The following is a 25,664-nucleotide window of genomic DNA, read 5'->3' as shown; positions in this document are numbered from 1 at the left end:
TGAACTTGTAAGAGATACCTGATAAACCCCTGATAAACCCTCAGTGAGAGAATGAGCTAATTACTGGCTGTGCTGAAAGGAAACCTGCCAAGCGTGTGAAAAGCGATGAGAAGGCTGGGTTTGGTCGGCAGATAACCTGCAGAAATAATTGGGAGCCCTGGCCAAGATCAACTCAAGTGATCATAAAACTGTTCCAAAACATAATTATCTACCAGCAAACTGTTTGCAGAACCCACAGGATATGTTCTTATTTGTTAATGTTCTCTGTCACTTGCATAACTGTCAAATAATATTTTTCATAATGGAAAAGTTTTTCTTTTGGCAGGTCTGGACTTCACCGCTGGTGGTGGTCATGAGAGCTGACCGGTTTTTCCGTTGCAGAGGAGCACCGTTGTAGTTTGAGGGAGCACCTCGGGGGACTGGCGCTTCCTTTTCCACTGTCCTACAAGTCACTTCTCCAGGCTGCCTGGGTCTCTGTTTTCCCCTCTTTAAGGTAGAGGTGACAAGGCATGCCTGGACTGCTGCCTCTGGGTGTTTAGGGGACCCACACGAGACAATGCATTTGAGCATGCTTTGTAAATAAGTGCTCTATATGTATGCATCATATCAGAAATGCAATTTTTGTCTGAGCACAAGGCACATAAGTTATCTGGAAAAACAGGAAACAGAGCAAACCCTGTTTTTCTGAATAATAATTTCCACAAACAAGGTATTTCAACAAATTCATTTCTCAGCAACAACATGGTAACATGATAGGTTTAAATGTATAATATGTATATTTAAAATATAATATACAGAGCTTTAAGAAGCTATCTATATGTATGTATTATAGCACTTGAACTTGAAATCTGCACCATTTCTGATAGCAGATGAATCTTGGTAGAGTTGTTGCAAATCAGTTAAATAACACCAACATATTTTTTAAAAGTTATTAGAACTCAATCAGCCCTCATTATAAAATCAACACAAATCCAGTTTTTGTTTTTTTGCTTATGCTCATTTCTATTCAAAACAAGGAAAAAAGCTACTCAAAAAATCTATTATATGACATGTTTTTGTTCAGTAGTTCCACAGAGATTCTTCCCTTCTTAACATTTTAAATAATTTTTACCAAACTCTGCATCATAACCAGCAGTTTAAAAAAACGTGACTGTAGATTAGAGAGCACACGTGCAGGTATGTTACACGTTCTCCTCTCCCCCTCCTCCCTTTCGGGGTTCCCCATGTCTGTTGTTTTCATCTTTAAGTCTATGTATCCTAAGCAGCTTTAAAAAGTCACCACAGGCCAGGCTAGGTGGCTCACACCTGTCATCCCAGCACTTTGGGAGTCTGAGGTGGGCGAATCACCTGAGGTCAGGAGTTTGAGACCAGCCTGGCCAATATGGCAAAAACCCCATCTCTACTAAAAACACAAAAATTAGCTGGGCCTGGTGGCCGGTGCCTATAATTCCAGCTGTTTGGGAGGCCAAGGCAGGAGAATCGCTTGAACCCAGGAGGCAGAGGTTGCAGTGAGCTGAAATTGTGTGACTGAACTCCAGCCTGGGTGACAGAGCGAGACTCAGTCTCAAAAAAAAAAAAAAAAAAAAAAAAGTCATTGGAAATGGTTGTTTTTGAGCAGCATGTGATCTCCTCTCCTGTTGCTCAATTCACAGGGGGCCGTCCCCAGGGGATGGAGCTGCAGTTAAGGGTGAGTTCCTGTATCAGGTAGGACTGGTGCACTCATGGTCCTTGTGTTTGGCATTAGACCTCATCCTGATGCACTGCTCGGTCTGAGAAATCTCTCTGTAACTCACACACCTAAAAGAGTCTACATATTTCTTGTCTTCTTTCTCCTAATATGAATGATGCCACCCCTTAGGCAGTTGGTGTGCATCCACAGCCAACAATATCACCTGTTTCTGCAACATGAACTGCACGGGCAGGAAACCCTTACACACAGGCCTCCGGAGCCTGAAGACAGACTCCTTGAAGACCAGCTCATCGTCCTGCAGTCCAGGTCCCTCATGCTCACTCTGTGTGTCACTTTTAATTAAAACGCCACTTCACAAATCTAATTGTTAAGAAAAACGAAGAGGGCAGTTTTGATTACAAAGATTGAAAATGTCCAGTTTACAGTGGGTGGGATTTTCCCATGTCATCGAACCGGCTTATGGCCCCAGCAATTGTTAGGGACCGTTTTTCTAACAAGGCGAACCTCACCTTGGGTTCCTGGTTGTCTGACAACCCACCAGGCCCAAGCAGACAATCCCTCCGTGCCATCCCAGTGCAGTACTGACCGAAGCATGGCAGGCTGGACATGGGTTCCTGACGCATAGATCTGGGTTTTCCTGCACAGAGCTGGGTAAAGGCAACTAAGAGGCTTGCCAAATTTTCACTTAATGATGCCTTCCTGATAATATTCTTTAGCCTGATTTTTAGATACTTTAGAAATGATATTGGAAGCAACCATGAGACAAATCCAAAGCAACAAGAAAGGACCCTCTGAGCTCCCCGTTACCTCTTGTCTTCCTGGGAAGACGCTGGGAAACCGTCCTGGCCCTGGAGAATCCATGTTTCCCTGCCAGCTGAGAAAGGATTTCTAGAAGAATTCCAACTCTGAACTGGGTCTGCTGTGAACACGCTGACGAAACATGAATTTATATAGGAAATCTGTGTTCCTATTTCCTCTTAGGGGAAACTGACTGATGAACGCCCATGCCTTGCTCTGTGACGAAGGATTACCTACTAGGTTCTTTTAGGAACCACTTCTTGAAAGAATGCGGAAACTTTCCCGGGGGGAGGGAGGAATGGAAATGGAAATAAATGAAGGATTCATCTGTTTGTCACGTCAGATCCAAAGGCATTCTTCCAAATTACTGTTAGCTTCTAATTCAGTCACTGGGAGAATAACTTGTCACTGTGGCTCGGGTAGAAGCCTGTGGAATCCATTGGTGCTAATAAAAAACCCAAGTATGGGACGAAGAAGGGAAGCAGGAATCACATGTCTTAGAAATTTTTAATTTTTTATGCGCTCTGCCCACCAGGCTTCTCACTTCTTTCTGGGATGCCGAAGGCTGGCCCAGGGCATGTAGCTTCTGCCCTGCTGGAAACATTACCCCAGTGGTCCAGCCAGAGGTGAGCTTGGAGTGGTGCCACTGCCTGTCAGAACCCTGAACTTTATTTTAAAACCAACACATTTTTTTTTTCTGTCATGGTAGCTGTTCAAATCAACATCAAGAAACACAAATGAGTCAGAGGAGAAAAAAATCATACTTCTTAAAAGTGCCAGAGGAGGAAACAGAGATTACTAAAGAAGAGCAAGCAACGGAGGGGAAACCTAAATACATTTAAAATGGAGACTCACAGTTGCTGAATATTCACACTTTAATCTCGTTTTCTTTTATTCCTTGGGTATTTCCATGAACCAAAGAGAAACAGTCAAGTTACAGTATCATTTAAGTATCATTTAATTTTACTTACTAGTAGATACCCTTAGGTATAACAATATAAGATCTCAAAGAGTCTGGAGAAAATATTTAAACCTAATTTTATGTCTTTTATAAATTCTTAATTCTGAAATTCCATTGCATTAAATACTATGCAAGAGACCCACAGAGTTGCAAGTATTCTCTAGTCAAGCATTCTCCAGCTGAAGGAACTTTGGTCATATTGGATCATTGATATGAAATACAGCGTTATTTTCACAAATCTATTGTTAGAGACAAAGAAAAAGGAAAGGAAAACATGGGAATATGTGACTCCACTCAAGAGACCCCTCCTAATTCAGTTTAACAGGAAAAAAGACATGACTCATTTTTTTGGATGTCAATATTTTTTGAGACAGAGTCTCGCTCTCTCGCACAGGCTAGAGTGCAGTGGTGAAATCTTGGCTCACTGCAACCTCTGCCTCCCAGGTTTAAGCAATTCTCATGCCTCAGCCTTTCAAGTAGCTTGGATTACAAGTACCAGCCACCACCCCTGGCTAATTTTTGTATTTTCAGTAGAAACAGGGTTTCAACATGTTGGCCGGGCTGTTCTTGAACTCCTGACCTCAGGTGATCCTCCCACCTTGGCCTCCCAAAGTGCTGGGATTACCAGCGTGAGCCACTGCACCTGGCCTGGATGTCAAATATTAATATATTTTTTAAGTGAAAAATTGGATTACTGCTAGTAAAGAGAACTCCTTTTGATACCCACTAGAGCACCAGCATATATGTTAGAATCCAGTTAAATACCTTTTTTAAAAGTTGAAAACAGCTGCCACGGTTCTGTGATGATGATCATGGTAAAAGCAGAAGTGATAACCATAGTTAGCTTTAATTATTTTATTTTTTAAAATTTTTTGAGACAGGGTCTCACTCTGTCACCCAGGCTGGAATACAGCGGTACAATCTCTGCTCACTGCAGCCTCCACCTCCCAGGCTCAAGCAATTCTCCTGCCTCAGCCTCCCAAGTAGCTGGGACTACAGGCGTGTGCCACGACCGCCCGGTTAATTTTTGTATTTTTAGAAGAGACGGTTTCACCATGTTGACGAGGCTGGTCTTGAACTTCTGATCTCAAGTGATCCACCTGCCTTGGCCTCCCAAAGTGCTGGGATTATAGGCGTGAGCCTCTGTGCCCAGCCCATAGCTAGCTTTTATTAAATGCTTACCTTGGGTCATCACACTTAAATGTCACATCATATTCTAGGAAGTGATGTATAGATGAGGGAAAAGAAGGCTCACACAGGCTGATGTGTTCATCCAGCACGTGTGGCTAGGCTCCTCTGCAGTCAGCTGGCCAGTGTGGGCGGTGCCTATGGCACCATCTCCAGCCTTAGGGGACTTACCTGCCTTGACCAAGGTGGCCTATCTTTTTAGTTCTAACTGACTCAAAAGCACTTCTCTGAATCCCGCAAGTGAGAAATAAGTTCCCTTCCATTAATAGATATCCTGAAGCTCTGCACGAGTTTCAAATGCTTAGCGGAGAAAATGCAATGGGCTCATAGACCAGTCTAGTATTCTACTTTGGCAGCTGTATTAGTCCGTTTTCATGATGCTGACAAAGACATACCCAAGACTGGGAAATTTACGAAAGGAAGAGGCCTATTGGACTCACAGCTCCCTGTGGATGGGGAGGCCTCACAATCATGGTGGAAGGTGAAAGGCACATCTCACATGGCACAGACAAGAGAAGAGGATGAGGAAGAAATGAAAGTGAAAACTTCTTAAAAAACCATCATAATCTCATGAGACTTATTTACCACCATGAGAACAGTATGGGGGAAACTGCTCTCATGATGCAATCATCTCCCACCAGGTCGCTCCCACAACACATGGGAATTATCGAGTACAATTCTAGAGGAGATTTTGGTGGGGACACAGAGCAAAAGCATATCAGTGGCCCAGTGGGCAGGTCACAAATGAAGGCAGCAGACAAGGCAGCACAGATAGGAGACCCAGGCTTCGAAAACCCTTTCTTCATGTCGAGAGAAAGATTTCTGGAATCAGAAGTACCCTTAATCTAGGAACTCAGCATCTTCCTGAAGTAGAGCTTTACTTTCCCACTGAAATGGAGGCAAAGGATGGGGCCGGGAAGCGGGAGGTGCCCCCTGAAGCCACTCTGGTTGCCAACCCATGGTGAGTGCAGAGAGGACAGGAAGTCAGCTCCTGGACATATGCTCAGTGACCTTTGGGTTGGGCACCCACTTCTGAATCTCTTGCCGGTTTTGAGACAATGCCAGGAGGTGGAGGAGCCCCCGGAAGCACCTGTCACAGGATCACTCAGCTGCGGGAGCTGCTGACTTACGGACGGGCAGCAAGTCAACTTGGGGTGGTGGGGAGGGGGCTGTAGGAAATTTTGGAAGTAGCAGAAGGCAAAATGGGGTGCAGAGGGGCCAGTACTGAGTGGAGAGGCAAGGGATGCAAAGGACACACACTTGTAACACATCATAATCTGTGCCCTGCATTTGAAAAGGAGCTGTACCTATGGGGTCTGACGCTCAAATATTTCATTCCAGCACAGTAGGCACATTCACATTTGATAAAGCACACAGCTCCACTGCTCTTCAGGAGAGCCATGTTTAATATGCATTCAAACCAATACTGACCAGTCAACACCCCTTGTATAGGATTCTGAGGCATTGAGGGATTGCAGAGTTCTTATAGTTAATTCTCCATCCCGTAAATATGATTCCAGTAACCATCCTTCTCTTTGATCCCACTGCTGACATTTACTCAAGAAGAGTTCACCGATCAGAATCAACAACGTCTTATAATGAAGCAATGGAGAAGAGGGGCAACAAAATTAACTTAGTAGGTAGCAAATGAAGCGATCCCTCTTCTCTAGCGTGATCAATCATTATTTTTATTTAACATTCCTCACCTAGAAAGAAAGAAACAATCTGCAGAGTCAAAGTGTGTTTGATCACACCAAGAAATGATCGTAAGGATTTATGCCCAGATGTAACAGTGCCACGAAGGGCACCCTGCCTGAAAGAGAGAGCCAGCCAGGGCACAATAGTTGATCCATTGACCTGAAAATGATTCCAGAACGGAGTCAGTGCCTTTCAAACAAGGCAATACATTTAGGAAATATGGCTTCCTGGTGGCCGGCATCTGGGTGCCCGCTGAAAGCAAGCGCACCCAGAAGTCCATGCTCCACTCACCCGAATGTTGCAGCTGCTGAGAAAGCACTTAGATTTTCTTCCTTTGATTTGTTTAAGAAACTTAACAGCATTAAATTGATTAAGTAGACTGCAAAAGGGCTATGCTGTTTAAAGCTTTCTTTTTCTAAGGACATCAAGGCCATGGAATTTTGCCACTGCCTGGACCCAAAAGGCATATAATTATGTGACACCCTGACACTGCTTTTACCGAGAGAGCAATCTGGGGAAGCCCCTTTTCAGCAGTGTTCCCTAGCACAGATCAATTTAAGAAGCAGTTACCATCAATGCAGATATGTGCCCCTGTGCTCCTAACAGTGGTCGGATGTGTGCCATTGAGATAAGGCTAGGCCCTTTCAAAAGCAACGACAATCAGTGAAAGGAAAGTGTGTAGAAATTGTGTCCTCAACAATACATTTCAGGAGACCAAGCAGCTGAGCGAAATTTCTCACACACACACACACACACACACACACACACACACACACACACACGATGTAGCAAAAAAGTGTGATATAAGCCTTTTCAAGCAAGGTAAGGCATAAAATTCAAATATAACACACTGACCATATGGCTTTCTTGATCAAGAAAACAATGCTTCTCTGATAATTAAATCCCACATATTATTTTAAGCTAGTTATCTGTACATCAGAAGTAATTTTTAAAAAGTTTTGTACTCACCAAGGGAAAGTGAAGGCTATAGTCTGAAAAAGAAAGAAGAAAAAAAAAGTTAGTTTTCTGGTTAACAGGAGTTGGCTGCTAATTCTAGCCATTTCCTTGGGCACAGCACTAGTAGAATATCCCATTTTTGCTTCATTGTTCAGGGTCTCCTGGAGATCTCTTTATCTAGATTCTACTTCTTTCCGCTGTAATCATCATCTTTTAACCATGTCCTACCCCAGATCTTAATACAACCTCTAATGGTCAGTTGATGGTGGGGCGTGGCCACTGACCTAGCTCCCAAGACGCTCCATCAGTCAGCTGCCTCCGCTGTGGTCTATGGGGTTCCCTCCCTCGGAAGTAGTTCCTGTAGCCCATCCTCCCCTCAAAAGAGCCTTTTACAACCCGGTCTGGAGCAGCTCCCTTTCCCTAGCTTTCTAGCTTAATCATTATCTAGCTTGATCATTCCCATTAATTAATTAATTTGTTTTGTTTTGTTTTTTGGTTTTTTTTGGAGATAGAGTCTTGCTCTGTCCCTCAGGCTGGAGTTTAGCGGCGCAATCTCAGCTCACTGCAACCTTCGCCTTCCGGTTCAAGTGATTCTCCTGCCTCAGCCTCCTGAGTAGCTGGAACTACACGTACATGCCACCATGCCTGGCTAATTTTTATATTTTTAGTAGAGATGGGGTTTCACCCTGTTGGCCATACTGGTCTTGAACTCCTGGCCTCAAGTGATCTGCCCACCTTGGGATCCCAAAGTGCTGGGATTACAGGCATAAGCCACCACGCCCAGCCTCCCATTAATTTAGCTCTCATGTTCCGTTTTTTTCTTTAAAGTTTTATTGAAACATAATTTTCATACCATAAAGTTTACTTGTTTAAAGTGTACAATTCAATAGTTTTTAGTACATTCCCCCAGCTTGAAACCATCAGTGTAATCTAATATTAGAACATTTTTATCATGCAAAAAGAGACTCCACACCCTCTGTTAGCGCACTAGCTCCCAAGCTCCAATTTGCCCCCAGCCCCAGTAACATCAATCTACTTTTTGTCTTTATGATTTGCCTGTTCTGGGCATTTCATATAAATGGACTCATAATATATGTGGCCTTCTGTGGCGGGCTTCTTTCACTTATAATAGCATTTCGCTTTTGAGATTCATCCTTATTGTAGCATGTACCGTATTTCATCCTTTTTAATGGCTGAATAATATTCCATTGCATGGATATATCACATTTCGTTGACCCATTCCTCAGTGGATGGACTTAGCTCGCCTGTTCTGCTCTGAGTGGCCACCATGGCAGCCTCACACTAGGATTATTGAGTAGGCCACTATCTACCTGTGCATGAGACCTTGCTCAGTCGTCACTGCGTGTCTGCACTGCTAAAGGTGGAAGCGTGTTTTTTGATTGTCACTATTTTTAGATCATGAATGAAGTACCTGATGTTTCCGACTAAAATGGACTATTTGCTATCTTAGTCCTGACAAAACTAGATATTTTAAATCAAATCAAATAAAGGCTCTACAGCACACAATTACAAGTTGTTATAAATTGTGACATTGTTATACATTTAAAAGTTAATCCATGAAGTATGTTTGAAGCCCAAGAAGCTGAAAAAATACTTCTGGTTACTAAGGAATTTTAAGTCTATTTGGGCAAATCTACAGCTCAAATTATTCTTAATGATGAAAGCCTTAATACCACCCCCCCACCCCAAGTACTGGGGACAAAGCAAGGATTTGTCCCCTTCCTATTTAACATTGTCCTTGAAATCATAGCCAATGCAATAAGTTAGGAAAAAGAATTAAAAGACATAAGTATTGAAAAGAAAAATAAATACAACTTTATTCCCAGATGACATAATTGTCTACAAAGAAAATCCCAAAGGATTCAAAAATAGCCACTAGAGGCAATATGTGAGTTAAGGTCCCAAGGTGCAAAGTTACTAATTAAAAAAAACAAAGAAAGATTTGTATATACTAACAGCAATTATAAATAAAATTTAAAAGACATCTATATAATGCCAAAGCATCCACTGAGGCAGCTATATAAAACAAGTGGGAAAAATCTGTTGAGTATAAAAGCACAGAAGGTTTCCAGGGTGCAGTGGAGCCCAATATAACATAAAGCACAATGGCAGGAGATTGAGAGTGCATCAGGTTTTGGGCAAGAAATGATTACTTGAGGATCACTGCAGATAGGGGAACTACTTTTTGGTAAGAATAACTTGTTACAAGAGTCCATCCTTTCCACTCCCCAAAATGAACCAGAAAAGACACTAAAAAGAGTGACCCATGGTGTTTAACTGGGGCCGAGCAAGGGAAGAAGCCAGGAATGGAAGTTATACTTCCAATATCTCAAGAGGATTGATAGAAATGATCAAACCTATCTTCCAATGCAATGCCGATTCCTTTTAATGTAAAATAAAACCCAATGTTATGCAGAAGCTTCTGGAGCAGGGCTGTAGACAGGGGCAGCAGGCTTGGGTCAAACCAGACTAAAGCCACATGGGAAAAGACCAGTCTGGGGTAGAACCTGTTGACACTTTGTCAATGGCTGCATGATTGACAACCCCAATCAAATGCAAATCATAATTTGAAATTAAACTTGGAACTAATTTTTTTAAAAATAGGGCAAGAATACATGGAACTCTTGCCTTAGTGTGCAGTGGTGCATCATGGCTCACTGCAGCCTCAACCTCCTGGGCTCAGACAGTCCTGTCTCAGCCTCCTGAGCAGCCGGGACTATAGGTGTGCACTACCACATTCTGATAATTTTTGTACTACAAATAGATCATGGATTTTATGGTTCGTGGCTCACACATGATAGTATGAAACCACAATTATCAGTGTCTTAAAGAATCAGAGCAAAAACCAATCATAATGTTCTCTAAAGTAAACCTTTACCAAGTGAAGACTTCCATTATGCCAGCACTGTGATGCTGATGGCTACTGGAATATTGAGCAATAGGTTTGAAAATGTGAAAGGGGCACATTTAAAAGCTAGGGGTTGGGGAAGTTGGTTTGAGCAGACAGATCCGAGAAGTGGGGTCAGTGAGAAGCTGACACAACATCCGCCCACTCACTGGAAAGCTTCCTGTTGTTCTCTTGAATGGCACTGTCCTCAGCAGGGGAAAGAGAGATAATCTTAGATTTATTGGGCTGTGGAGTACCTTGGGGACTGCATATGGTGTCTCTCCCACATCTAACAACTATCCTCTTAGGTAAGGCAAGACCCACTTTATGATTTTTATTGATTTATTATTTTTTGAGATGGAGTCTTGCTTTGTTGCCCAGGCTGAAGTGCAGTGACGGGATCTTGGCTCACTGCAGCCTACACTTCCCAGGTTTAAGTGATTCTCCTGCCTTGGCCTCCTGAGTAGCTGGGATTACAGGCGCCTGCGACCATGCCTGGCTAATCTTGGTATATTTAGTAGAGATGGAGTTTTGTCATGTTGACTGGGCTGGTCTCGAAATCCTGACCTCAAGTGAGGCACCCACTTCAGCCTCCCAAAGTGCTGGGATTATAGGCATGAGTCATCATGCCTGGCCTGTGAGACCCACTTTAAAGATGAGGACACTGTGGCTTGGTGAGGCTCTGGACCAGCATCAGAGTGAACAGGCAGGGCAGCAGGGATGCTGGCCCAGGGCTGCTGAGCCCACTCCTGGCTAGGCCTCCCGGGGGAAGTGACCCTACATTGCAATAGAGGTTTGTCTGCTTGTTTTATTTAGTTTTTCTTAAATTGAGAGAAGGTCCCACTCTATAGCTGGGCTGGAGTACAGTGGCATGATCATATCTCACTGTAGCCTTGATCTCCTGGGCTCAAGCCGTCTTTCTGCCTCAGCCACCCCCAACCCTGAGTAGCTGGGACTATAGGTGTATGCCACCACGTCTCACTAATTTTGTGTTTTTTGTAGAGACAGCATCTCCTGAGGTTGCCCAGACTGGTCTCGAACTTCTGGGCCCAAGTGATTCCGCTGCCTTGGCCTCTCAAAGTGCTGGCATTACAGTATTAGAGGCGTGAGCCACTATGCCCAGTCTTGTCTGCCTGTTTTTGTTTTTTTGGCTATATCTCCTTCCTCCCAGTGAAGCTGTAATTCCACTAGCGTAGGAATGATGTAGGGAAGGCATTCTGTGGGTGGCAATAATGATACTGGATTATTCCTTAAAATCCTTCCAGTCCTGGGAAGTGCCATACCACCAGAAAGGAAGGCCCGTGATGGCCATATGTTTACTGTGGGAGAAATGAGTCTTTGGGAATGGCCTGGCCTACAGAGGCCTGGACAGCCTGACCAACCTGGCCACAGAGCTGGAGCTTTGGCTGGTGAGTCCCTGGAGCCCACAGCTGCAGCCATTCTGCTTCCAGGGAACACAGGCAGGGAGGAAGCCAGGCAAGGCCCTGGGAAAAAGGCAGGGTGACAACATCGGAACAGGGGAAATCCACCCTTAGGAAGGGGGGCGGGGGCAGGCAAGGTCAGGCCAGTAAGCGTGCCCACAGGAAGTGGCCAGGCTGCTGGGCTGGGTCCCAATTACGCACAAGATATAGAAAGACCGAGAGACGTTATTGTGAATCCTAACATTGCAAAGAAGAAAATAAAACTACAGCATTTAGAATCAGTGCCTTGGAACTATTTAATTTAAGAGAAACATTCAAATTACTTCTGAGATGAACAGACCTAGCCAATCTTTCCAAACTCAGACAAAAGTAAAATGCCTTTTACACACACCCTTGGCCTAAAGCGCCATCAGCATTTGAGTGGGCAGAAGGTAGGTTGCTGAGTGTCTCGTGTAGCATGTGTATCTACAAGCTACTCCTTTAACTGAGTAGCAACCTTGAAGAATTTTTTGGATGTGCATTTACATTTCATTTAAAAATGTTTATGTACATGTTTCTATGTGTATATCAGAAATGTCAACTTTTTGTGGTGGATTAAAATCTTATAAAGAAAGATACAAGAATAAAACTCCATGCCGTTAAATGCCAGAGACATTGACCTTGAAACAATCCTACTGTGAATGACCACCCCCAGAGCCAAGTTCTTCAATCCTGACTGCCTTCTCTTGGTCTCCAGTTTTTTCCCAAAGACACTGAGTTGTCCTGATCAATTAGAGCACTGGAGTAGCAAGAACTGTCATTCACCCTCAATCACAGTAACACTCAAGCACAATGAGCACAACCATCACTTTAGACGGACTGGCAAAGAGCAGGATCATTTCTTTGTCTTTACAAAGAAAAAAAATAACAGGGCCAGGCGCAGTGGCTCACGCCTGTAATGTCAGCAATTTGGGAGGCCAAGGCGGGCAGATCACCTGAGATCAGGAGTTTGAGACCAGCCTGACCAACATGGAGAAACTCCGTTTCTACTAAAAATACAAAATTAGCTGGGTGTGGTGGCACATGCCTGTGGTCCCAGCTACTTGGAAGGCTGAGGCAGGAGAATCACTTGAACCCGGGAGGTAGAGGTTGCGGTGAGCTGACATCGCACCATTGCACTCCGGCCTGGGCAAGAGAGTAATTCTGTCTCAAAACAGCAACAACAGCAAAAACAAACCATCAAACAAACAACAAGAACCAAAGACCTCATCACTTGAACTAAGTGCAGCGCGAATGGATGGACCTGCAGCCACGGCCCCTGTAGCTGTCTCTTGCATTCTATCAGACAACTTCACTCTGCTTCCAGTGGGTAATTCAAATGATGGAAGGATGCAAAATGTCTCTGAATCATCTAGGCTTCAGATTTGCACTGATGTCATACTCACAGTTTCCTTGTTTACCTTCCGGGCAACAGTAAAGCTGTTAATGTCTGTATTTTCTAATGCATGAAAGGCAGGACAGAAGGAGCTACCGAATTCAGGGGAGGGAGCCCTCCCTGAAACGCAGGAGTTGAGTAGAATCTTATCCTGTCTACCCCACAGCCTCAAACCACCTTGAAAAGGAGATGAAATCTTTAAAACAATGTTGCTAAGCCTCGGCAAAAAACAAAAAAAGACCCATTTTTCTCAACCATCCTCTTTGCCAGCCTGTGACAGATGAGTGGGACTTCTAAATATTTGGCAACTTTTAGAAATTATTCATGGACAGCTGCTCAGCTAAGATCCACGTGCATCCCTGCCTGCCTCTCAAGCGCCTTCCTCCCCCGACTAAGGAATACAAAACAGCACCTTTCTAATTACTCCATGGTTGAGGCACCCTCTTTGGGTTAGGAAACATGCAAATTACAAAGCTAGACAAATCTTCCTTTGCAAGTACAAGTGTCTGCTGGTTTCCACGCTGCCTCGTCTGTCTATGCCGTTATTACCATTATCAAATGGAAACACGGCAGTTTGATTCCAGGTCCCTCCGGGGTGTAAAAGTGCCCTCCAAGCTCCCGAGGGGACAGCTATGGCTTTGCCCACCTCCTGGGGCTGGGCATGGACATTACTCAGATGGTGATAGTCACTGTCATGTTTTTTAAACAAATATTTGCCGGATGAGCAGCTTCTTCGCACAGGCTTTAGTGTTTGAGGACAGGGATGGCATTAACTACCACCAAGAGAAGACCCTTGGAGAAGAAACAGCCACCGTAAGGACAGGAATTCCATGCCAGACTCCCCGCAGAGCACCCAACAGGGATTACTGCACCCTCTCAGTACTCATAGGAGGAGTTTGTTATTAGACCCACTTTGCAGAGGGGGAACTGAGCTCAGCGATAGAGGGTGGCTTGCCACAGGTACTCCTCACACTGGGCAGCACAGTGGAACTCCAGAGGAGCAGTCCTCAAACAACAAGGCCTGTTTTACCCCCCTCTACCTCCCTCGCTCCTTGAATTGAGCTCGGACTGTGAAATGTACTCAGGACAGGCTTGCTGGGTGCCTGATGCTAATGGCAACTGAACACGCTAAAGATGTTTTTCTTGAGCTAATTCCTGTTCAGTGAGCCCCAGAGAAAATGATTGATCTCTAATACTTAGATATGTTCAATCAGGGTTTGCAGGTTTTCTTTTTTAGAGTGCCAATTGGAAACGCATCTGCCTTTCACCAGGGGACCCTAGGTCTTCAATGAGGCTAAGCAGGTGTGTGATGGGCCTGGGTGGTGATGATCTTGACACTCAGCTGTCCACAGCGACCTGCGGCCAGAGGCCAGGGCAAAGCAGTGCTCACCAAGGCAGAATGGATGAGCTGTGGCATTAAATAACTATTCAGAAGCATCATTTTATTCTGAAATAATAATAATGATTGTTCACGAATAAGGGAAGCAGCATGTTTGCCGATGAGACTGGCATGGATAAGAAGAGGAGAGATTGTTGGCAAATAGCCCTCTGGATTGTTTAGCAGGGTTTGGAAGCTCTGAGGACGAGCATCAGATCCACGGTGATCCACCTTCTAGAGGCCGCCCACTCCCACAGCCATGTCTCATAGGGCTCTAGCAGAGCGTAGTCTCCCTGCTTCCGTCATGCTGCTTCCTGCCCCGAAAAGCCTCAGTCTCACCCAAACCCGCCAGACACCACCTGACCCAGTAGGTCAAGTCCTACTCTCTCCTTGACATCTTTTCTGAGCCCTCTGGGCCATCCTGGTGGTATCCTTCCTGGTGTCCAGCTGTCACCTACCCACCTTCTGTCTGTCTGTGTCCTCACAGCATCTCCACAACAATCCGGAGTACAGTAGGACTCCGGATTAACATGAAGGACATTTGCTGCTATTTCAGCTGCCCTATGAGGTGGGCAGGAATGATCCACACTCTACAGATGACAAAGGCAGGTGCACACCCTCCCCCAAAGATGGAGCACTCATGCCTAATTTGGTGCTTTCTTAATAGAAACCCTGTTATCTCTAGCTTGAGCATCTTTAGTGTATAAGAAATTCTGTACATGTACCAGAAACTCAACAAATACTAGTTGGATGGGAAAATCAATATGCTAAACCAGCCACTTAACATTAGTGAGCATCTATCATGTGCTAGTTCTGTGCCAAGTGCTGAGGATTTCGAGATTAAAAGAAAAATACACAGCTGTAATCCCAGCACTTTGAGAGGCCGAGGCAGGTGGATCACGAGGTCAGGAGATCGAGACCATGCTGGCTCACACTGTGAAACCTCGTCTCTACTAAAAATACAACAAATTAGCTGGGTGTGGTGGCACATGGCTGTAGTCCCAGCTACTTGGGAGGCTGAGCAGGAGAATCACTTGAACCTGGGAAGTGAAGGTTGTGGTTAGCTAAGATCGTCATTGCACTCCAGCCTGGGCAACAAGAATGAAACATTGTCTCAAAAAAAAAAAAAATACATGGACAGAACTTCAGCCTCTTTACCCTAAACAAAGTCCAGAGGACGGGCTTATAAACAGATGACTAAAATGCAGGACTGAGCAGTGCCAGATCGTGGCAAGCCCGGGCACCATTGAAAGACAGAAGCAGAACACTAACCTGTGTTTGGCCAAAGTTAGGGCATCTTTCTCAAGAAGAAAATTCGCAGGCAAAACACATGAACAAAAGCAAGGAAGCCAGAAAGTGTATGGAACATTCTGGAAATGGGAAATAAGTTGGATTCTGGCTTTGACCTTGGAACAAGTCACTTAATGGTTTTCAGCCAAGTTTCTTCATCTGCGAAATAGAGTTAATAATATTTACCTTGCTGGGTTAGCAGAGGAGAAAGGACCTGACATGGAGCTCAGGATAAGGCCTGTCCCCAATAAATCACTGTTGTGAGCCTGGGATGTGGGGCGGGCAGAGCCGGGAATGCTGCAGAGGCCTTTGGCTTTGGGCTGAAGCCACAAGAGGGCTGCAAAAGTGTGCAAGCCTGGGCCTTCCCGTTCTGTTCCCCGCAAAGAAGGTCACTGTGATGGCTGCAGAGAAGAAGGGACAGGATCATGCTGTAAGTGGGCTGTGGATCCCTGACTAAAAAGGAGGCCACACCTGTGGTCCAGGTGCAGGGTGAAAAGGTGTCCTCAAAGCCGGTGGTGGGTTGGTGGGAAGGGGCAGTTATTTAACAATCGAGGAGGCAGAACTCACAAGCCTTGGAGACATACGAGAAATGGGGAAAGAGAAGGAAGGTAAGGGCAACCGTGGGCCTGGCTTGGGGACCCGGGGGGAAGCCCTGCCGTTGACCGAGGTGGGGTTCAGGCGCAGAGCCATCAGAAAGTGATGCATCCTTCACAAGCACACAGAGGATATTCCTGAGAGACTAAGAAACATATTAGCAACTCGAGAAAAAGGGAGACCCATTCTGAAAACAGATCAATTTTTTTTTCAGGAATATGCTACTGAGAGCAGAGACATTTGTTAGATATTCCTCAGGAAGATTCTGAAAATTAGAATAGCTGATGAATGAAAAATCTGCCAATCAACTAGTCACTTTGCTAAAACATCTGCAAATATTATTGGTTGAATGATCCCCGACCCCACAACAACCAGCTGATCTGAACCATTTAAACAAGTTCGTTAATAAGAATCCCTGTAAAATGCACAAAAAAGAGGCTAGCTTTAAAACAAATGAGAGATAACGGAGAATATCCTGGGTATCTATTATATTGTCTTGAAGAGGAAAAGCTAAATGTCTCCATTTAACACAGAGCTCATAATAAAAGGTAAGCTGTCAGGGAATTCACCAATCACTGGGCTGCTAACACAAATGTGTCTAGGCTTGATATGCATTGCTGAGGACAAGCACCTATTTTTCCCCACCACTGAAAAAGTTCTGTGAACCAGCAATGAATCCCTCCTCCACATAAAAGAACACTGCAGTATTCATTTAGAAACAAAAACAGCATTATAACAAAAATATGCAGTGCTCCATTCTGGAACAATATACTGCAACAAAAGTGCAATGTTGGGCGGGTATTCTGTTTTGTCTACCTATAAAGGTCAGCTCTCTTCCACCGCTAAGCAGTACATCCATCATTCTCAGGGAAAATTCTTTTCTTTCTTTATAACTCAAGGAATCATCCCAAAGTATATGTGCTCGAGCCGCTGCACGGCACAGCTGGGCCAGTCCCAGGGCTCTGTGTGATGCGGAGACATTAGAGGCCGGTGATAGAGGGGGCTGTTGTGTGTCTGCTCATCCCTGCAGAACCCCGGGCCTCCCACCTGCCGCTTGCACGGCTGTTGGTGTCTCCTGTAATCCACAGTCCGAGGGAGGGAGAAGGAGCAGCATGTGCTCTCCAGCCAGATCCCTGCCCACTGGATGACCTTGGGCAGCCCCCCAACCTCTCTGTGCTTCAATGGCCGCTACACATGAGATCACTGATACTTAGTGATGTCCACTGTGTCATGGTAATGATCCAGTGAGAGAATGTTGGGCGGACGAGCTTGGACAAGCTTGGGAACAGTGGAGATGAAGCCCACGTAAGGACAGCAAGGCTACCGTTTGCACCCTGGGGGTAGCCATAGGAGGAGTCACATGCCCAGTGGTCAGAGTAGCCTAATAATCACATTTATGAGGCCAAATGGTCCTTGGGGCATAATGCTAGACACTCTACACACAGGACCCTGTCTGATCCTTACGGCCACCCTGGAGTAACATGCATGAAGCCACGTGGTCAACAAGAGGTTGAGCCAGGAACCCAATCCGGCCAGATCTGACTCCAAATCCCATGTTCTATGCCAGTGGGCAATCATATCCTCAGCATTAGGAAAACCCTGGGACCTTCGTGCCCCGGCCAGGAATCGACTCCTGGGAGATAAGCTGTGTGTAGAGGAGCAGTCCCCAGGCAGCGGTCAGGGGAAGTGGTCACTGCCCAGCAGACCACAGACAGGACACTGGCAAGGACGCCTCCTCCTCCATGGTGCCCTCTTGGTCAGGCAACACCACTGCCTTCCAAGTGCACAATTTATCTGATGTGCCCCTGCCTACGATGCTGAAATGCCATCTTCCCTCCCAGCCCCACACTCATCTCAGAGTCATGGGCAAACTGAAGAAAGGCTTCTGCTGGGCTTCTATAGACGAGACTGGGTCTCTGAAAAGGTAAAAGCTCTGGAAGTTGAACTTAGGAAAACTGCATGAAGTTCAATGCTGCTACTGAATCTGCCAGGAGGTCTGAGGTCTGAGAGTGCTAAGGGAAAGCTCTCCTGGGGGCCCTGGCCATCCCAGCAGGAACCTCTGACCTGCCTGAGCGAGCCACCCACCCTGCTGACCAGGCTTTGTAGCCAATGGAGAGTTGGGAGTCTCCTTCTAGAGCTGCCAAGATTCTAACAAACCTCCTTCCGTTTAAACTAAACTGCAAATCACGCACTCTGAAGACTTTCCCCAGGAACTGCCTTGTGAGGGGCGGATGCTCATCGCCGGCCGGAGTGGGCACACATCTGACCTTCCTTACCCCAGTGCTCATTCTCTAAAGGAACTGAAATGCACTAGTACCCTCAAGGACAGCAAGGCCAGGGCACCGTGCACGGGGCTCTCTCACCATAGGACGGCACCAAGTGACTACACTGGGCAGGCTTCATGTCACCGAATCGTTGCCACAGCGCAGAGAGCTGAGAAGGGCCCTCCCTGCCTCAGGAAACAGAAGCACCGAGAATATGGAGACGCCCTCCGTGGGCGTGCCAATCCCCACCCTCCCCCAGCTCTGCTACCGTAAGACCCATGCTCCCAACAGTTCCCTGATACTTCATCTTGGGCTGGATTCCCTGTGCCCATTGGGGTCCTTTTTTGGGATGTGAATGTTTGAAGTGAACCATTTGTTCAAATGTGCCATTCCCAATGTGAGTGTCGCATTAGCCTTGTATGGACACACGGAGATATGAAGCTCTCAGTGAGGTCATATGGAGGCTCCGACCTCACGTTCGGTTCGGCGAGACTTACAGGCAAGGTCTCTGCATGGGACAAAGGACACAGAGGCTTCTGCTGCTGTGCGTAGACGGTGAGCATCTTCCTGCTTCTGCTACAGATATGGGACAGGATAATGATTCCTGCTGATTTTGCTACATCAATTAATTTTAATGACACAGAAGTCTATCCAACCATGAGTCCCAGATAAATTTAACCTGGAGGGATGGTTTATTTTTGAAATGACTAATCATTCAAAACATAATTGAAATGAAATGATCCTTCCCCAATAAACGATTTCTATGACATGAATAGGAATATGATCCACCTAAAATATTCCGTAATAATAAGGGGAAAATATCAGGTGATCTTGTTTTGTGAGTGTAGCTATGATGGAAACGTGAATGTCCTTTAGCCAATTTAACTCATTGTAGGATTAACAAAAGAATAGTCCAAGCCATCAGTGCTGAGAGTTTAGAATAATGAAACAGGAGTTTTGTGGGAGGTTTGCAGGCATCATTTCATCTGTGGCTATGCTATGTGATGCACTGATCAGCAGGTATTTATCTAATGTCTACTGTGGTGCTTCAGGATACACAAAACAGTGCAACAGATGAGTTCTCAGTGGTATGAGGGGAAGGTCTATACCTGGGGACAGGGAATGAGGGAGGAGAGCTCAGCTGGCCTCACAGAACAGGAACCCAGTTGTGGAGTGGGTAGAGGGTGGGAGGACATTCTAGGTTTGGAGCTCTGATTCCAACTAATTCTGCAAATACAACCCTTTCATCTGCAAAGCTGTGGTTACACTGAAAAGACCCCTGACCATCCTTCCATTAGATTGGCTAGCTTCTGAGATTTAGGGTGCTCTTGGGTTCCAGGAGGCCCTTGGAGGACAGGCTCCCCAAGGACCTCATTGTCATGGGATGCCCCCACCCAAGCTCCCTCCCTTTTGTGTCTCCCAGCTGGAGTCTGGGCATGTGGGCTGGACTCTCAGACCAACGAGGGGCCTGGGAAAAGCCCTTGGTTGCTGGCTTTTTTACGTGTGTATACGTAAAGTACGTATATGAAAAATGGAAAAAGAACTCAGCTTCAGCATTTCACACATTCAGCTTGAGGTTACAAAAGAATCCAAATTCTGGAATTTCTGTGTAAAAGGAGAGAGGAGGAGACAGCTTCGCCTCCCCAGCACCAGGGTTTCTGAAGAGCTCGGGACTCAGGGTCCCCACGGCCAGCAGCCCGAAGAGCAAAGCCGTAGATGCTCCTGAACCAACAGGCTCTTTCGTGAAGCACTGGCAGCCCGTGCCAGCAGCTCACACAGCAATTCACTCACCAGAGTTCACACTCACCAAGATTCTCCAGATGTGTAATTTTGTAACAGAAAAGACCCCTAGTCTGACTGTCTCCTTTACACGTGGTGTGACAAGAACACACACAAAGCTCATGTCTGCATCATCCCTTTTATCCTTTTTGTCTTTTTGTGCAGAGTCTCACTCCACTGCCCAGGGTGGAGTGCAGTGATCTCGGCTCACTGCAGCCTCTGCCTCCCAGGTTCAAGCAACTCTCGTGCCTCAGCCTCCTGAGTAGCTGGGATTACAGGTGTACACCACCATGCCCAGCTAATTTTTGTATTTTTAGTAGAGAGAGGGTTTCATCATATGCACCAGGCTGGTCTCGAACTCCTGGCCTCAAATGATCTGCCTACCTTGGCCTTCCAAAGTGCTGGGATGATAGGCCTGAGCCACCATGCCAAGCCCATCTCCTTTATCCTCGCAGTGATCCTGCAAAGGCACCAGGAGTCTTCATGGCCCCCGTGCTCTCTATGTCCTGAGCCCAGCAGCAGCATTGCGCACAGTGAATGGAGGATTCCCTTTGTCACTCCAGGCTTGCCCTTTCCATGTTTGGTATGATTATAAGATGTCCACTAAAAGAGACGGCGAAAGAAATGGAGCAACAGAATGCAATTCCAATCACAGCGTTCGCCTTCTGAGTTTAGTATTGTACTATCACATCCTCAGATTCGTATTTTTTCCTTAAAGGGTTGATACATGCTATGGAAATAGAAAGGAGAATTCTCCATCTCTTAGGGGTGAAAACCATTGTTGAAAACCCTAACCAAATCATTTAGGTTTACCAAATAAAGTTGTCTTAGAATGTAACACCAGGAAAGTGTTTATATTTCCTGAAAAATTAGGGACATTCTTTGAATCAGACGAGAACAATATAAACCATTGTGTTTCAATTTTGCCTCGTCAGCCAGGAAGCTTAAAACAGAACTTAACGCACAATCACAATCACTTCTTATCTCCAGGGAAAGGGAACTGGCATTTATACTATGGCCTGCTCATGCACAGTGCTGCCACAACATATTTTTTAAACTTAATGCTCACAACTACCCAGCTATATTATTCTTCTGACTTCACAGATTAGAAGCCTGGAGTTCAAAGAAGTCAGGAGTCGAGTTATTTGACAAGCAAGTGGGAAGACAGCGTCCATACCTTAATCCACCTGAATTAAGAACCATCCTGATACAATGCTCCTTCCATAAATTGCCTCAAACCTTTCTGTGTGGGAAAGAGCACACATTCCCAGGAAAGAATGGTCTGCAGAATGGAGGTTGGGGAGGTCCCTTGCCTGGGCTCTGGCTGACACCTCCCAGGACATTGGAGGTAGACCTCACCAGATGGCCTCAATGAGGAAGTGTTTTTGTTGCATGGACCCTGGGCTGGAAGGCGGTGATCTATCTGGGTGGCCGTGTCGTCACTGGACATCAGGTTTCACATGGTAGCCATTGTACAAGAGGACTTGTGAACGTCGCCTTCCTCTCCCCACGCCAAACTTAACAGCAACGTCCTCTCTCCATTGTCCTGACTTGTTTACTCGAGGCTGGAGTGCAGATGACTTCCGCATTCAGAGAACTTTCCAAAAACATAAGAACTAAATTACCCTGCTGAATTCATAGATATGCCAAATTTAAATGATGTTTACATGGCAGCAATGCCTTCCTGAGCACACACAGTATGTGAGCTGGCCACCATGTGAACCTGCCTTTGGGGACTGACTGCTAAAACAACTCTGTGACCTATATTCTGGGACACACGCACACACATGCACACACATCTATAGAGTAACCTGGAGGCATACAAAACCAAGTCATTTAGATTCACTAAACAGCTATGCAAGGTGTTGCACAAAGTAGGTATTCCATAAACATAAAAAGTATTTTGATATAACCTATGATCCAGCTTATATAAAATTCAAAAGCAGGCAAAACTAATCTATGGTGTCAGAAGTGGGGACAATGGTTATCTCTGGAAGGGAGGCGTGAAGGGACTGGAGGAGCAATAAGAGGCTTGGGTTGTGAGGGAATGGGCCTGTCACATTCCTTGATCTGGGTGCTGGCTCACTCGACAGTTTAGAAATGAACTGTGTGCTTATGACTGGTGCAGAGATTTCTGTAAGGATGTTGCATTTTAATATCATTGTGTGCTAGTCCATTTTAATACTACTATGAAGAAATACCTAAGGCTGGGTAATTTATAAAGAAAAAGAGGTTTAATGGACTTACAGTTTAAAACATGGCTGGGGAGGCCTCATGATTGTGGCAGAAGGTGAAGGAGGAGCAAAGGCACGTCTTACATGGTGGCAGGCAAGAGTGTGGGGAACTGCCCTTTATGAAACCATCAGATCTCGTGAGAATTTATTTACTGTCACAAGAACAGCATGGGAAAAACCTGCAGCCATGATTCAATTACCTACCATGGGGTCCCTCCCGTGACATGTGGGGATCATGGGAGCTACATGTCAGGATGAGATTTGGGTGGGGACACAGCCAAACCATATCAATTTGCAAAAACACAGCTTGAGCTACTATTTTGGAGTATAGTGGGCATTGCTTTTTACTCTGCATGAATAAGCAAACAAATCAATTAATTTAATTTGTCTAAAAACTCAATTAAAAAATATGATCAACTGTGAAACACTGAGCCTATCATCTGCCCTCACCAGTCTTCACACTGGGCAACAGATGACCATGAGCATGGAGAGACTTAACGGATGGCAGAGAGCAGGACTGCCGGCCTCACTTTGCCCTTGAAGTGTTTGTTTGTTTGCCACAAAACGCTTTATCTCTCATGGAGCAAGCCTTTGTATCTTTTGGCATAAACTTTAACTGAAAACAATTTTCTGATTTTAATCATTTTTTTCAAAAGAATTAAGAATCTCCATTTTATCACCTAAATCTTTTCAAGATGCTGGTCATAAGGATGACCTTGAGACTTCCATTGCAGGAGGGATTGCTTCTCACAGCCATGACAAGGGTGTCAGGGTCAAAAAATGTGGCTTTGGGGTCTGACAGGTATTGTTCCAGGCCTCAGCTCCACCTCTTGCCATCAGAGCAGCCTGAGCAGTCACCTCAACTCTCTGAGCCACGGGTTTTCTATTTACAAAATGAAGTTAAGTCCATTTTAATCTTGGGGTGTCAGGTGGGGTGACCAACTTACCTTGCTCTGTCCAGGACCATCCCTGTTTTAACACTAAAATCCCCCACCCCGGCAAACCCCTCAGTCCCTGGCTCAGTTCGTGGCTGGCCACCCTGTGGCTGCATGGGGTGCATGAGGTAATGTGTACCACATATCACAGGCTCAATACATGCTGACCTCCATCGTGGCCACAACCTTCTCCAGAATGTGTCCCTCTGTGTATTTTGGCTGTAATATTTGTCAATATATGATACCTGAGAAACTTCTCATCTTTCCTTCAGCTTCTTGACCCATTTTACAAGATAAATAATCAGTAACTGTCAGGTGATTCCTAGCACCATATTGCGTCCAGAGGGCTCCACACACCTGCTGAGGGGGACGGACACTGGCCATCCCAGACGGGGTGGGTCCCAGAGGCAGAAAACCCCATCGACCTCAGAAACAGCATCTGACCTTTTTGAGTTTCCACTTCCGTGTGGATGAAATGAAGATAAACATGCCTGTCCTCTTTTTAGGGTTGCCGTGAGGCTTAGTGGAGATCTGGTGGACCCACATTTACTATTGTTCATTTCCTTTTCAGTGAGTGTGGGAGTCACGACTGTTCAGCTGGGAGCACCTGTCAACCACGGTGGGGGACCTGCAGGCTTGCAGAGGCATTTGCAGCCCCCTTGGGGACCTCGGACCTAAGGCCAGGAGGTCAGGCAAAGGGCCAGCGTGGCAGGTGATGGGAAAGTGCACATGTCCAGGTGTCCAGGGCTGTGGATGTAGTACCAGTGAATTTGGTGTGCAGTGTCCTGCTCCAGGAAGAGGTGGAGACTGGCTGGACCCTGCACCAGCAAATCTCTGATGCTGTCTAGCAGGAGCAGGGCAGATCTGAGGGTCAGAGGCTCAGGCCATCACTGCACCCAGAAGGGGCTCCACACGTAGCCCAAATTAAGCCACCGTTATCCTCTAATGTCTGGCCACTAAAATACATTTATATTTATTGTTCACCATAAAGTGTAAGAGCAATACAAAATGAGATAATTTATGTGGTTACGCTTTAATATCAATGGCAATAGGAATACAAAGGTAAATCATGACTTCTTCCTAAGTTAAGGAAACTTAAAAGGCTTCTGATTGGGGGCGGACTCTTATCTTCCACTGCAGATATTAGCAAGGAATCAAAAGAAGGACATGGCTTATAACAAAACCCCCAAACTCCAGGTGGAATGGATCTATGGAATCCAGGCTTTTTCCACATTTCCACAGGGATGTAAATCAATTTAAATACTTAACATAGCCACAGAAAGAAAAAAAAAAAAAACATCGAGCTGTATTAGTTACCATGGGAATTCCTAATTGAAGAACTTCTTTTGTCTTTTAAAGATCCTTGCTATTCTAATGACATTTAGAATTATACAATTAAGGGAGTCAGCATCTATTTCCTGCCATCTGATAATTATAAAAGTATGATTATGGAAGTTCAAATTAAAGATACTTCTTAGGAAGTAAAAAAAGGCCAACTTGTAATAGTGACATACTTAGTAAGGAATGGGACTGAATTTTAGAAGTCAAGTGTAAGATCTTCAAAGGGTTCCGAGAAATTGGGAAAAAGACGCTTAAAACTGAGATGCTTTCATGCCAAGTCAGAGGGGGAGTAGGAGAGAGGCTGGCCGCACAGTCCCTTTCCTTCACAGAGACAGCTGTTTCTGTGGGGTCCGGAGAACTCCCGACCTTCAAGCAGCAGAACTCCGACACCAGGAACCCGCTGATGAGTCTGCCTTCTGACAGCTAGATAACTGACTGCAAGCTCTTACTGAAAATGAAACTTTTCATGGCATTCACCGGCGCAGAGAGATTTTTTTTCAAAATCATTACTTAAACAGAGTTTGTATTCCCCGGAGTCATATTCCCACATCAGCCTGTGTCTCACCAAGAAAGAGTAATTGCCAGGTAATGCAAGTGCCCTTTGAATATGAAGAGTTTCGGAGACAGCGAGGCTTATTAATAAGGAAGTAAATCTTTCCCTTATAATCGAGAATTGTCCACAGTTAGCCAAGGGCTAAAAAAAAAAAAAATGGAACTAAGAACTTCATTAATGCTTAAAGACTGCTAGAAACGTCATCTATGAAAATATATTCCTAGAAGTTTAAATTTAATAAAAGCAAAGGATACCCCGCCG

At 45.3% G+C, this 25,664-nt stretch overlaps 1 protein-coding gene across 3 annotated transcripts in view; it reads right to left on the bottom strand.

Moving 5' to 3' along the window:
* The window catches only part of PTPRE (protein tyrosine phosphatase receptor type E), a 177,120-nt gene that overhangs the window by 100,548 nt on the left and 50,908 nt on the right, over positions 1-25,664 (bottom strand). The window contains exon 2 of one of the 3 annotated variants that reach the window (XM_032282005.1): positions 7,305-7,327. Coding sequence is in view for 1 of the 3 variants with exons in the window: in XM_032282003.1 (XP_032137894.1) it covers positions 7,305-7,429 (125 nt within the window). In the remaining 2 variants the exon portion in view is untranslated. Of the gene's footprint in view, positions 1-2,497; positions 3,823-7,304; positions 7,783-25,664 lie in introns of those variants that run through there. The other 2 variants (XM_032282003.1, XM_032282006.1) reach the window with 2 other exon arrangements.

The sequence above is a fragment of the Sapajus apella genome, unplaced genomic scaffold (genome assembly GCF_009761245.1).
Source record: "Sapajus apella isolate SASKATOON/1434 unplaced genomic scaffold, GSC_monkey_1.0 scaffold13, whole genome shotgun sequence".
Lineage (NCBI taxonomy): Eukaryota > Metazoa > Chordata > Mammalia > Primates > Cebidae > Sapajus > Sapajus apella.
Note: the sequence above shows the minus strand (reverse complement) of the source record. Positions and strands in the feature narration are given on the sequence as shown.